Genomic DNA, 14,321 nt, shown 5'->3' on the forward strand with positions numbered 1-14,321 from the left:
CAGGCAAACATTCTTAGTAGAGGATGCAGATCCAATACAAAAACTACAGCAGAGCAAATGTTTTGTACGAATATTATACCTTGTGTTTTAACAAATGTTATACCTAAAGCTGAGGACAGGAAAACATAAAACCTGATCATGCAGAAGTTCCTATATATTTTCATTTTTATAACTGTTAAGGAGATATTCCTATCTCATAAAATCATGAGACATCTTCATGGCCGTCACACGGGGGCGGAGTCCTGACGTCACAGACTTCCGTTCCCGTAGTCGTGACAGAGACCACCCAGCACTTCCGGACAAGAAACAGGTGGGTGCCGCATGCAACATTTTGGGGTTCCCAGCGGCGGGACCCCCGCGGTCAGACATCTTATCCCCTATCCTTTGGATAGTGGATAAGATGTCTAGGGTGGGAGTACCCCTTTAAAGGGGTACTCCGGTGGAAAGCCTTTTTTTTTCTTTAATCAACTGGTGCTAGAAAGTTAAGCAGATTTGTAAATAATTTTTATATAAAAATCTTAATCCCTCCGGTACTTATCAGCTCCTGTATGCTCCACAGGAAGTTCTTTTCTTTTTGAAATGTTTTTTCTGTCTGACCACAGTGCTCTCTCCTGACACCTCTGTCCATGTCAGGAACTGTCCAGAATAGCATAGGTTTGCTATGGGAATTTGCTCCTTCTCTGGATTCTGGGTTTAGCAGGCCTACTCAGTGACTGAAAGTTATTTTAAAATGCACTCTCATACAGGGAAAGATGCAGATCACTGAATAAGTGGGAATTTAAATAAACTGTTTATATATTATACTGAATAGTTTCCTGCTCTGTATGATTGCTGGCAGATCAACATGACATGCTCTGTTTAAGAAGATTTTATTTTAGACAGTGTATAAAGGACAATGTTAAAGGGTAGCTCCCACCATCTTTTTTTTGTTTCTGTCCCTGCCTATTGCCCATCTCTCCCTAACCTCCTCCCTGCTTTTAATTTTTTTTTTTTTTACTATATAAAAAATGCCTTTTTGTCTGCCTGGTAGTGTGCTCACTACCAGGCAGACTTCCCCAGCAGGCGCGACGTCACTGATGCCTGCTGGGGGGGCCGACTTCCGCCCTTAGTTCATCTACACAGGGTGTCTCCAGCTGTTTCACCACTACAACTCCCAGCTTGCCCTGACATCTACTGGCTGTCAGGGCATGCTGGGAGTTGTAGTGGAGAAACAGCTGAAGGCACCCTGTGCAGCTCCCCCATTTAAAAGCCCCACCCTGTGACAGTGCCCATTTAAAAGCCCTATCTAATACCAGAACCTGGACATGAATAGGACAGAGCGTACACTTCTACTTGCTGAAGAAATGAAGTACACACTGATCAGATCCTCACAGCGTGTGTCAAACAGAGCAATTCTGTAATGAGTACTCTTAAGAGTGGAGAGGCATGCCAGCCATACAAAGGTCATGCCGACATGCAATGTGAATGGTACTTCTTTCTTAAATCTGCTTTGACCTGTATTTCTATAGCAACAGTATTATCTCTTACCTGCATTGTGGTCAGCCATTGCACTGATCTTAGCCTCGTCAGCTACTGTTAAAAAGGTAAATGTAAGAAGGTTAGCGCCCAGTTAGTGCCAACATTCCACATGCAGCAAACAAATTATTGGAACATTAATATAAGACATATCATGCAGATTCAGAATCCCCCCGTAAGAGACTGAACCCCTTCATGCAGTAGTAGTTTGGCTGCAAACCACAGGCACTCGTGTTATTATTGTTGTACATGTTAGTGTCACCCACATTAGGAGAATTAAAACTGTTAATTATTTGCATCATTTGTTCATGCCACAAGCAGATCATTGCTAGCACACACATACAGCAGACTGGGGATGATGCATCTTGTCCAGGCCGATGCTCATTACAATTAATTGCTGCTTATTAATATGAGTATTTAGAGGAAATATCTGCGCTGTCATCCCTACAAGGAAACACACTAAACCAGCTCACATCTGTCAATGCTGAGGCAAAGCATTGTGCATTTTATGGGCAATAATATCCATGTGTACGGACATCAGACCTGCTGTAAGTGATGGGAGAGAATGTGACACGACGCTGCCTGTGGCCACCAAAGTGAGCAGCGTAAGGTGAAGGAATGGGGACACGTAGTGCGGAGGGGGGGTCCCCCCCAATGCCATGAGACAAAGGATCCACATGCAGCTGTGAATGGCATTGGGGAAAAGGTAAAATATGGAAGCTGAATTATTATAGCTCAGAGGAAAGAGAACACAGTTAGTTATATATACATATTGTGCTCCCAGTCAATAAATGCCAAAGGATGATACGGGTCAAACAGATGAAATATGCAGTGATCACACTGAGCAGGGTGATGATGAGTAGTATTTTGGTAACATAAGTATTACACTACTTCTACTCGTGTCTGCATTCAGGTGTAGTGGCTCTGGCGTCCAAATTAAGTTCCATTCATGTTTAAAGGGGTACTCTGCTGCTCAGCATTTGGAACAAACTGGAGCCGGCGTCGGGAGCTCGAGACATTAGCCCTGGCCCCTCATGATGTCACACCCCACCCCCTCAATGCAAGTCTATGGGAGGGGGCGTGACAGCTGTCACGCCCCCTCCCATAGACTTGCATTGAGGGGGCGTGGCTATGACATCACTGGCTCCCAGCACCGGCTCCAGCATTCTGAACACTAAGCAGAGGCGTACCCCTTTAAGTTGTACCTTAAAAAAAGCTCCATAAAAGAACCCGTGGGGCTCTATTTGTGGCCTTTATGGCCAAGACCCAGTGTTCAAAGCTGTGATTTGTTTATAGTCTGTGTCCTGTATTGCAGCGTAGTCTGGTTTACTTGAAGGGAATAGGTCGCTAAATTTTTTTTTTGGTGTCTTCCAGCCTATAACACTTATACCCTATCTACAGGGGGGGCATAAGTGTAGCAATGGGTCTATTTCTGGGACCAAGCATGATCTTGGGAATGGGGTCCTGATTTCCCATCATGATGGAGCAGTAGGTACCACTATATTCACTGCCTTTAGAAGCTGCCGGAAACAGCTGAGAACAGCGATGTAATAGCACTTTACGATGGTCAGCGCTGTAATAAGCAATGGTTTGGCTGAGATATCTCTCCCAACCACCACACAGACCTAAATGCTCAGCTGAGCACTCATGTATCGTACACTGGGAGAAGAGAGAAGACGTCTGTTCTCCCTGATAACAGTAAATCAAGACCCTTCTTTTCCCTGATATCTGTTGTTGAGGGGGGGCCACCATACATAGATATACATAGATAATTGTCTAAACTTATTTTCAACCCATAGACAAGAGTGGCATTTTTTTTTTTGGGGGGGGGGGGGGGGGGGGGGGGAGAACCCTAATTTCAATTTGATACAGCCCCTTTAACTACTACTTAAAGGGGTACTCCGATGGAAAACTTTTTTTTTTTTTTTAAATAAACTGCTGCCGGAAAGTTAAACAGATTTGTAAATTACTTCTACTAAAAAAATCTTGATCCTTCCAGTACATATTAGCTGCTGAATACTACAGTGGAAATTATTTTCTTTTTAAAACACAGAGCTATCTGCTGACATCATAAGCACAGTGCTCTCTGCTGACACCTCTGTCCATTTTAAGAACTGTCCAGAGCAGCATATGTTTGCTATGGGGATTTTCTCCTACTCTGGAAAGTTCCTAAAATGGACAGAGATGTCAGCAGAGAGCACTGTGCTTATGATGTCAGCAGATAGCTCTGTGTTTCAAACGGAAAAGAAATTCCACTGTAGTATTCAGCAGCTAATAAGTAGTGGAAGGATTAAGATTTTTTTTTAATAGAAGTAATTTACAAATCTGTTTAACTTTCTGGCACCAGTTGATTTAAAAACAAACAAAAAAAAGTTTTTCACTTGAGTACCCCTTTAAGGAAGAAAAATAATAACAGTGGATACAAGTTTAGTTTATATTAGTGCTTTGCTTACATGCACTGAATCAGGGTTTAGGTTATTTGTGTATTAGTGGGTTACAGTTTCCATTATTTCAGGGAAAAGTCTCCATAAAATAAGGGGTTAAAGCAGAATCCCTGGGCATTTTTAGTGCAGTATCTTGGTGCTAGTTTTTAGAGGCAATTCTGCTCCAGGTTCATGTGAGATGCAAATGTCCATATCCAGCATAATTGTATCCAGCCACACTATTGATTGGCCTTATTATTACGTCTAAAGTTCTACATTGTGAGCCATTTAATCTTATTATCCCAGTGAAATAATACCTTGCTCTCCACTGGCTGGCAAAGTCACATTGCTCTCATAAGTACTCTGGCATAGACAGTCAATTAAACTAATAGCGGCTGAGATTAAATCTAAAAGTAAACACTTTGTTTCAGTAGCAGAGAATCGAATGTCAAGAGTCTGCCCAGTTCCTGCGCATTTCTAACCTAATATTATAATATCAGCAGTGAGATCTATCAATGTGCGCCTGTGCTATAAACACAATGTAAACCCAGGGCGGCTGTAAATCTAGTCAGAGGATAGCCATTCACATTAAACGGTTGGTAAATGAGAAGCTTTGTGAAACTTAAAGTGGCGTTCCGACAAGTAAACTCCTAATGTTACTGGAATTGGTACTTTCACTGGTTTAGTTGGATGAGAATCCTATAGGGCTGCAGAAAAGTTGTTCCTGACATTAGTGCCCTACATAATATAGGGGCCCACAAGGACTTTATGTCCATGGGTAAATTGTAATCGCTTCTTTGTCAGTATAAAAGCTAGAAAGGTACATTAACATTGCATGTGGTGCTTTCAATTTAACTTTACCACAGCCCATCAGGGTTAAAGTGTTACTGTCATTTAAAAAAAAAAAAACTCTTGACATGTCCTAGAGACAAAGTTTTAATAGGTCAGGGTCTCGGTGCTGAGACAACCACAGATCAGGTGAACGAGTAGGGATAAGCATGCTTTACTTCTCAACTCCCAGAAATCTTTGGATTGTTGCTCTATTATAAGTCTATGGGACGTAGAGACAAAGATGGCACTGGGAAGTACAGCTTGCTTAACTCCTCTCATTCTCCCAATAGATGGGGGTCTCAGTAGTAAGCCCCCGACTAAAAAACTTTTGACATGTCTCTAGGAATTGTAGAAATTATATTAGTGACACTTCACATCACAACTGCTTCAAACAATGCTCATTATAAGAGAAAGGAAATGGCGCATAATATCTCCTTATAGTAGTCATTAAAGGGTTACCGCCATTAACAAACTTTTGACATGTCATCCAGAGACTATAATGGAGAGAAAAAATCAGATTATGTGGCTGGCCAGGGAGTGAAGTGGACTTCAGTGTACTTCACCCGGTTATAACTCGCAGGTGTCGGGACTTGACGACATGTGAAAGGTTTATGTTAATGACAGTAATGCCTTATGGACTACAATAAAGATAACATTATGTGCCATTGCCTAATGCTATAGTGAGACATGATCATCGTATGAGTTGGAGCAGTTTTGATATTAGCCCTGGCGGGGCTGTGGTAAAAAGAAATTGTCCATGAAAGCAAATATGCAAAGTCTAGGCTATTTATTTATAATATATATGTGTATATATATGAATATATTTTTTTATATATATATATATATATATATATATATATATATATTATATTTACATATATGTATATATTTTCATTTGTATAATATATATATATATATATATATATATTTTTTTTTTATTATTATTATTTTTTTTTTTTTTTTTTATGGTCAAGGCCTTCAAAAGAGAGTGGAATGTATAACTACCTAAACTAAGCTATGACAAAGTGTGTGTGAACATATCTAACTCACATAACCTGCAACTAAGGGTATGAGTATCATACCTACCTCCCTTAATCTGCGTCCAGTGGTGTGCCCAGGGGGTACACATTAAGAGGGCATTCCCTTAATGAGATTGAAAGACAAGTAATAAGGGATGGAGAAAGGTGGGCCAACAGGACATCTGACTTACCCCCCAACTTATGTGTGTCGATATTTATGACAACCCGACCCCTCCCATAAATACAGGCTGTATCCAGCCTTAACACATATATACACCTACAAACAAAATACATTTACACATACACTTTTTGGGGATTTTTCCGCCGATTAAAAGTCAGTAATAAGTCAGGTGACGTTTGCTGAGGATGTGGTGAATGGGTGAAAGGAAAGATTTATTAATAAAATCCTTAGATTAGGTTTTTCAGTGAACCCATAATAATGAGCGTCAGCCTGTGAGTCTGATATTTCACAGCTTGCATTTTAGATAATGCTGCTATGATCCAGATGATCTGCTGGGAGCTGGGAGATGATGACCTTTGAATAAGTCCCAGTATCTGCTTATCACAACTAACAGCAGACGTCACCTACACACAGCCAATGCTTGCCCTATTGCTGCATATCCCATCATCTGGCAGGGCCCGCTGGATCGAGGGGGGACGTTATTTAGAGAATTAATCTATCCGCTGAGTGAGAAAGGAAAGCGCTGAGCTCTTTTATCTATGAAGTTGTCAAGAAGGATAAATCCTATCTTATTATGTACTACTTAGGAGTTTTATTGCAAAACATTATAAACAATGACTACCCCACCCCCGATCAGACTTCTGGGAGGCAGCACCTTGTAAACGCGTTTAATAGGGGGCATTAACATTCCAGATACTGTACGCGACCACATACACAGACGGTGCACGGTGATGATGGAAATATTGCATTGGAGGAATTTTAATTAGAACTATTAGGAATAATTTCCCAGGCATTTGGAAAGATGACACTAACAGGGACGCTCAGCTGCTCATAGGGGATCAAGGCAAAATCCCATAAGTAAAGCTTAATGGGAAGCCTGTAGTGTGTCCATTTGTAGCTATGTGTAAATTGATAGGAAACTGGGTTTGTGTAAAAAGGAAAAGTAATACACACATTTTTTACCTAAATCCATGCTCTTTGATTTCCGTGTTTTAACAAACTCCATTTGACTGGCATCTCCAAATTGCTTGGTGCGCTTCTCTGACATGCTCTGGCGTCCAAATCCTTCTCTCTGGAAGGCGAGGGACGGATCTACATCCGGGCTCAGAGTGCTGCTGGTAGGAAAACAAAAGTAGTCATGACAGATGCGGAATTGTAACTAACAAATATAATAAACCAGGTAAAACAATTGCAATATTTGGCGCTATCGCAATGTGATTGACACATGACTAAAAGGTTGTGATGAATGACCTGTTTCTTCTAGGTAAGGGGTCTCAAACTGTGGTCCCTCCAGATGTTGCAAAACTTCAACTCCCAGCATGCCCGGACAGCCAACGGCTGTCCGGGCATGCTGGGAGTTGAAGTTTTGCAACATCTGGAGGGCCACAGTATGAGACAACAGTTCTAGGTCAGTCTAGTTAAATTGCCATTGATACTTTTCATGGCAAAGCATCACTTTCTTATTCTGTATCTCTGTTTCACAATCTGCCCAGGGTGGGGGTTGTAAGCTATGTCCACTGCTCAATAGTGATCTTTACAGAATGGGAAGTGCAAACCTGTTGTAAGGCTCAGTGGCCAATGTTAAAACTGCAACATTTCAGAATTCCTTCTTAAAAGATGCTAACACTGCAAATTAAACAAATGCCAAAACATATTAAAGGGGTGCTCCGGTGGAAAACTTTTTATTTTATTTAAATCAACTGGTGCCAGAAAGTTAAACAGATTTGTAAATTACTTCTATAAAAAAAAATCTTAATAATTCTAGTACTAATACAGAGGAAGTTCATTTCTTTTCTGTGCTCTCTGCTGACACCACTGTCCATGTCAGGAACTGTCCAGAGCAGGAGAGGTTTGCTAAGGGGATTTTCTCCTGCTCTGGACAGTTCCTGACATGGACAGAGGTGTCAGCAGAGAGCACCATGGTCAGACCAAAAAAAAAATAAAAATTAACGTCCCCTGTATTATACAGCAGCTGATAAGTACTGGAAGGATTAAGATTTTTTAATAGACGTAATTTACAAATCTGTTTAACTTTCTGGCACCAGTTGATTTAAAAGAAAATGTTTTCCAACGGAGTACCCCTTTAAAACTATAATTAAATGTTGTGTTACAATAGTATGTTGATCCTCTAAATATACCTGGATTTCTGCATTGACTATTAACAAAATGTGGTCTGTTTGTGCTATAACTCACCAATGTATTAAAAAAAACCTAATAATACACAAACAGTTGTACATTTATGTCTTTTATTGAACAAACTTGAGTAAACATCCACAGTGCAGGGAGAAAAAGTATGCCCTTTAATTTCCCTGTTTTGTTTTTAACTAAATATTTAATGCCACTGTCATTTCGAAAAAGCTTTCAATATGTCCTGGCGACATGTCAAAAATTTGGATCGGCAGGGTTTTGAGTGTTCAGACCTCTACCAATCAGGAGAACGAGCCGGGAGAAGCTCCCACTCTCAGCTTCGTGTCACGTGATTGAGACAAACTTGCAATGTAAGTCTATGAGCGTGTCTTGATCATGCAACAAAAAAAAGAGAGAAGCATGCAGCAATGCAGACTTCTTCCAGCTCGTTCTTATGATTGGCCGAAGTCTGAACAATCAGGACCCCCGCAGAAGAAAAATTTTGACATGCTTCTAGGACAGGTTAAAAGTTTTTTTCTTTTTTTTATGACAGGTACTTTTTATGCATATGTGGACCGATTGCTATATTAGCCACATTTATTGACAAACAATAACTAAATTGGCCACATACAAACTGTTGCGATTTTTATGTCTAATAAAGCACACTTAAGTAAACATTCACAGTGCATAGGAAAAAGTAAGTAAATCCTTAAATTCAGATCCCCCTTAAAGCATCTGAACTAAACATTTCCTGTAACACAAATAAAGACTGTACAACACTGTGTAATGTTAGACAAATTAATCTGTGTAGTCCTGTGTTTTCTATTTTAGGCCAGTGTAGGCTATGTTACAGGATATCTAAAGAGTTAATGTTCAGCACCAACCCTATCTATACTGTTGCTAAATACTGTATATCCTAGTCAACATTTATTCTTCGTTTCCTTTCATAAACCGCTTCAAAACCTCAAGTTTCCTTCATGTCTATAGCTCAAAAAAAAATTGCAGATTAAATTTACAGACTTGTACCTGATACATTAACTTAAAGTGTGACCCGAGCGGTGATAAAGCGAACAAATATTTCTAAGTGTCCTGAAAGTCACCTTGTCCAGCTTATTACTGAGCGCGGTCATTAAGCTGCATCCCACCAACACATTCATCCCTCTTATTTCCAATTACTAAAATATTCATCAGATTTCTGCAGATGCACATCTCATCCCCAAGACTGATTTGGGAAGAGACTAGCCACCCGGTGACCCTGCATATTATTAACATTCCTAATATTAATCCCTTCTTATTACTTTGTTTTCATAATATTTTCATGAAGGATTAGTGAGATAATGTCATGCCGGACAGCATACATTTCCTTCAGTGATTCACAACAGCTGCCAGGCTTGTTTGGATAACCCCCTTTTGTCCATGGTGAATGCTCCGAGTCTTTGGTTCTGAGCAAGAGGTTGTGCAGAACATGTGGCTCCGTTCTGTTTTGTCTGTCTCAACCCACTGACTGCAGAAAATTGGATCAATCCGTCTATGAAACCTCAGTTTATTCTTTATGGTTGATTTTTTTTTTAACACATAACATATATGAACCATAATACACTTTATTTACCTAAGAAATAAACTGAAGGACTATAATACTGACAAACTACCGTATATACTCGAGTATAAGCCGACCCGAGTATAAGCCGAGACCCCTAATTTTAACCCAAAATCCCAGGAAAAGTTATTGACTCGAGTATAAGCCTAGGGTGGGAAATACCTCATCCCCCCCTGTCATCATCCAGACCCGTCATTAACATCCTCATCATCATCCCCTTGTCATCATCCCACACATCCCCCCTTCATCATCCCCTTATCATCCCACACATCCCCCCTTCATCATCCCCTTATCATCCCACACATCCCCCCTTCATCATCCCCTTATCATCCCACACATCCCCCCTTCATCATCCCCTTATCATCCCACACATCCCCCCTTCATCATCCCCTTATCATCCCACACATCCCCCCTTCATCATCCCCTTATCATCCCACACATCCCCCCTTCATCATCCCCTTATCATCCCACCCCCCCCCCCCCCCTTCATCATCCCCACACCCCCCCTTCATCATCCTCTTCTCATCATTCGCCCTCAGTGGTCTTCAACCTGCGGACCTCCAGAGGTTTCAAAACTACAACTCCCAGCAAGCCCGGGCAGCCATCGGCTGTCCGGGCTTGCTGGGAGTTGTAGTTTTGAAACCTCCGGAGGTCCGCAGGTTGAAGACCACTGCGGCCTTCAACATCATCCAGCCCCCCTCTCACCCCCTTTAGTTCTGAGTACTCACCTCCGCTCGGCGCTGGTCCGGTCCTGCAGGACTGTCCGGTGAGGAGGTGGTCCGGTGGGGAGGTGGTCCGGGCTGCTATCTTCACCGGGGGCGCCTCTTCTCCGCGCTTCCGGCCCGGAATAGAGCCGTTGCCTTGGCAATGACGCAGAATTACGTTGGCAATGAACGCACCTCTGCGTCGTTGTCACGGCAACGTGACTATTCTGAGGCCGGGCCCGAAGCGCTTAGAAGAGGCCTCCCCGGTGAAGATAGCAGCCCGGAACCAGTATCCCACCGGACTACCTCCTCACCGGACAGTCCTGCAGGACCGGACCAGCGCCGAGCGGAGGTGAGTACTCAGAACTAAAGGGGGTGAGAGGGGGCTGGATGATGTTGAAGGCCGCAGTGGTCTTCAACCTGCGGACCTCCGGAGGTTTCAAAACTACAACTCCCAGCAAGCCCGGACAGCCGATGGCTGCCCGGGCTTGCTGTGAGTTGTAGTTTTGAAACCTCTGGAGGTCCGCAGGTTGAAGACCACTGCGGGTGGGGGAGTTCACTCGAGTATAAGCCGAGGGGGGTGTTTTCAGCACGAAAAATCGTGCTGAAAAACTCGGCCTATACTCGAGTATATACGGTATTTACAAAATAGGCCATCATTAACTGATAAGATGGGGTCTGACTGGGGGCACTCCTGCTTATCAGCTGATTGTATATCAGTGAAGGGGCCGCTGTATACCAGTGAACATTGTAGGGTCTTCACTTCCTAACAAACACAGCTCCATACACAGGGTATTGGCTACATGTGGTATTGCAGCTTGTCCCACTCACATTAAAGGGGTACTCTGGTGGAAAACAAGTACTTTTTAATCAACTGGTGGCAGAAAGTTAAACAGATTTGTAATTTATTTCTATTTAAAAATCTTCATCCTTCCAGTACTTCTCAGCTGCTGTATACAACAGAGGACGTTGTGTAGTTCTTTCCAGTCTGATCACAGTGCTCTCTGCTGACACCTCTGTCCATGTCAGGAACTGTCCAGAGTAGGAGAAAATCCCCACAGGAAACCTCTCCTGCTCTGGACAGTTCCTGACATGGACAGAAGTGTCTGCAGAGAGCACTGTGGTCAGACAGAAAATGACTAAAAAAAATTCCACTGGAGCATACAGCAGCTGAAGGATTATGATTTATTAGAAGTAATTTACAAATCTGTTTAACTTTCTGCCACCAGTTGATTAAAAAATATTTGTTTTCCACCTCTTTAAAGGGGCTGCAATACTAGGAAGAGCATATACCCATTATATGGAGAAGGGCCTGGTAGAAAGTGAGGGAGGTAGTCAAGTGGGTGCCAGACCCCTTAATTAAGCTTAGTCAAGTGGGTGCCAGGATTTGAACCCCCATCAATTGGATATTAATGGCCTTACCCCTTCTGGAGTTAAAGGGGTATTCCAGGGCCAAACTTTTTTTTATATATATCAACTGGCTCTGGAAAGTTAAACAGATTTGTAAATTACTTCTATTAAAAAATCTTAATCCTTCCAATAGTTATGAGCTTCAGAAGTTAAGTTGTTGTTTTCTGTCTAACTGCTCTCTGATGACTCACGTCCCGGGAGCTGTGCAGTTCCTATGGGGATATTCTCCCATCATGCACAGCTCCCGGGATGTGACATCATCATTGAACAGTTAGAAAGAAAACTTCAGACGCTAATAACTATTGGAAGGATTAAGATTTTTTAATAGAAGTAATTTACAAATCTGTTTAACTTTCCGGAGCCAGTTGATATGTATAAAAAAAGGTTTTGCCTGGAATACCCCTTTAATCATAAACCTATATACAGCTAAGGGATTCGGTGGTGGTTATTAGAAGGACTAAGCTCTGAAAGCTAGTGTCATTCCTATTGATTTTCTAGGCATTTTTACATGTATTTTATCAGCTGAAAATTTTTTATTAAATGCACCACAAAACCTTTTTGTGATGTTTTCCATTACTTGTGGTGGATTTTATTAGGAGTGTCAGTGGCAATTTTATAAGAACACTTTGCAGGAAATTATTTGCAAAAAAAAAAAAAAGTTTACAAAAAAAAAAAAAGGCATTTTTTACACAAGAAAGATAAAAGGCCTGTTTCACCACAAACCGGAACAAACTCTATACCAGAAAATAGAATTCTCCCGATTTTTTGTTTTTTTTCTTCTTCAATAGAACGCAATCTCTTCTTGGTTAAACACTTTGTGACTTTGTCAGTAACTATTCAATAGTTTTAGGTGGACTGGAATACATCGCCATTAGTACGTCCAACAAGTGGACATTTTCCTTGCTCTTCGAGTACTTCCCCATGACTAATATGCTTTTATAGCACTGAGGACTCTTTGAATTAAAGGAACTGCAGTAATCTTAACATCCATTAAGGAACCTGGGTCACAGTATAAGTCAGATAGGGGAAAAACAAATACTGGAGCCATCCAAAGATAAATGCATTTTAACAAAGCGAGCCTAACAACGTAGTAAATGGCTAAATCTAGCTCTAACATATCCTCCCACTGCACCATATTTTAAGACGTTGCCCAATATATTCTCATAATGCAGAACATCCACCTTAAGGTCTATAAAGAAATCACTCAAGGTTTTAGAGCTACACTTCACAAAACTCCTTTTCAGGGTCACGGTAGAGATGTACCTCATAAAAAATGAATTCTTCATGAAGTAAAAAGGATTGTCTGAGGCTAAATGGAAAGTAGCAGCTGAAATGCAGAGAGAGACACTTTACAGTATACACCTGGCAGATAATGACAGACTAAACCTGGGTTATGCCAACCACATACTGAGATTTAGCTGCCAACAGCTCCGCGAAACCCGCCAAGCAGCTGTTATTGCTGGGGGAAGCCGTGCTAAGTCTTACAAATGTAGGATTATATCCCTGGCAAACGCCCGACCACGTAGTACATGGACAGACATATTGCCAGAGATCGAGGTGCTCATAGTTAGCGGGAACCGTGACACTCACACACCAATAAGATCGCTGCGCGAGACTACCTCTTGTTTGCTTGATATCCTGAATGGCTCGGTACTATCTGATATTCATAGCTAAAATAAATAACATTACTTTATACATTATTTTGTGCAAACATCCCACAAAAGGGTTTGCAAAAAAAGTGAGAACTCCAGCCTAAATTAAAGGGGTAATTAAGTCATGCCCCGCCCCCTCAATGCAAGTCTATGGGATGGGGCGTGATGGCTGCCACGCCCCCTCCCATAGATTTGCATTCAGGGGGAGGGGTGTGAAGTCAATAAGAGGCGGGTTTATGATGTCACGAGCTCCCGGCGCCGCCTCCAGCGTTCGGAACAGTTTGTTCCAAATGCTGAGCAGCGGAGTACCCCTTTAACTTATTTTCCTTTCCACTTGATAGGGGATCAGTAGCTGATCGCAGGGGGTGCGACCACTGGGAATGGGACCTGATTTTCAGTGAGAAGCATGTGCTGCAGATAACATGCGCTCTATTTATTTCTATGGGAGTGGAGATAAGACCCAGTACAACCGGAATACAATATGCAACTGGGGTCCAGTTCCCAAGATTGCAGGGGGTCCCAGCGGTCGGACCCCCACGATCAGCTACTTATCCTCTATCATGTGAATAGGAGATACGATCATTTAGACTGGAGCTCTCCTTTAAAAATAGAACAAATTGCATAGATCAATAACACAAGCGAAAATAGGAAACTGTAATATACCGTATATACTCGAGTATAAGCCGACCCGAATATAAGCCGAGGCCCCTAATTTCACCCCAAAATCCCAGGAAAAGTTATTGACTCAAGTATAAGCCTAGGGTGGGAAATACATCATCCCCCCTGTCATCATCCAGAATCCCATCATTAACACCCTCATCATCATCCCCCCTTCATCATCACCGCCTGTCATCATCCCACA

General features: G+C 41.9%; 1 protein-coding gene across 12 annotated transcripts in view; it reads right to left on the reverse strand.

Moving 5' to 3' along the window:
- Window positions 1–14,321, reverse strand: part of PARD3 (par-3 family cell polarity regulator) — a 613,817-nt gene that overhangs the window by 244,571 nt on the left and 354,925 nt on the right. For 5 of the 12 annotated variants that reach the window (XM_056519476.1, XM_056519478.1, XM_056519474.1 and 2 more), the window contains 2 exons: window positions 6,924–7,084; window positions 1,528–1,572 (listed from right to left, as the gene is read on the reverse strand). In XM_056519476.1, the coding sequence (XP_056375451.1) occupies window positions 1,528–1,572; window positions 6,924–7,084 (206 nt within the window). The remainder of the gene's footprint in view (window positions 1–1,527; window positions 1,573–6,923; window positions 7,085–14,321) is intronic. The other 7 variants (XM_056519469.1, XM_056519475.1, XM_056519477.1 and 4 more) reach the window with 5 other exon arrangements.

The sequence above is a fragment of the Hyla sarda genome, chromosome 5, assembly GCF_029499605.1.
Source record: "Hyla sarda isolate aHylSar1 chromosome 5, aHylSar1.hap1, whole genome shotgun sequence".
Lineage (NCBI taxonomy): Eukaryota > Metazoa > Chordata > Amphibia > Anura > Hylidae > Hyla > Hyla sarda.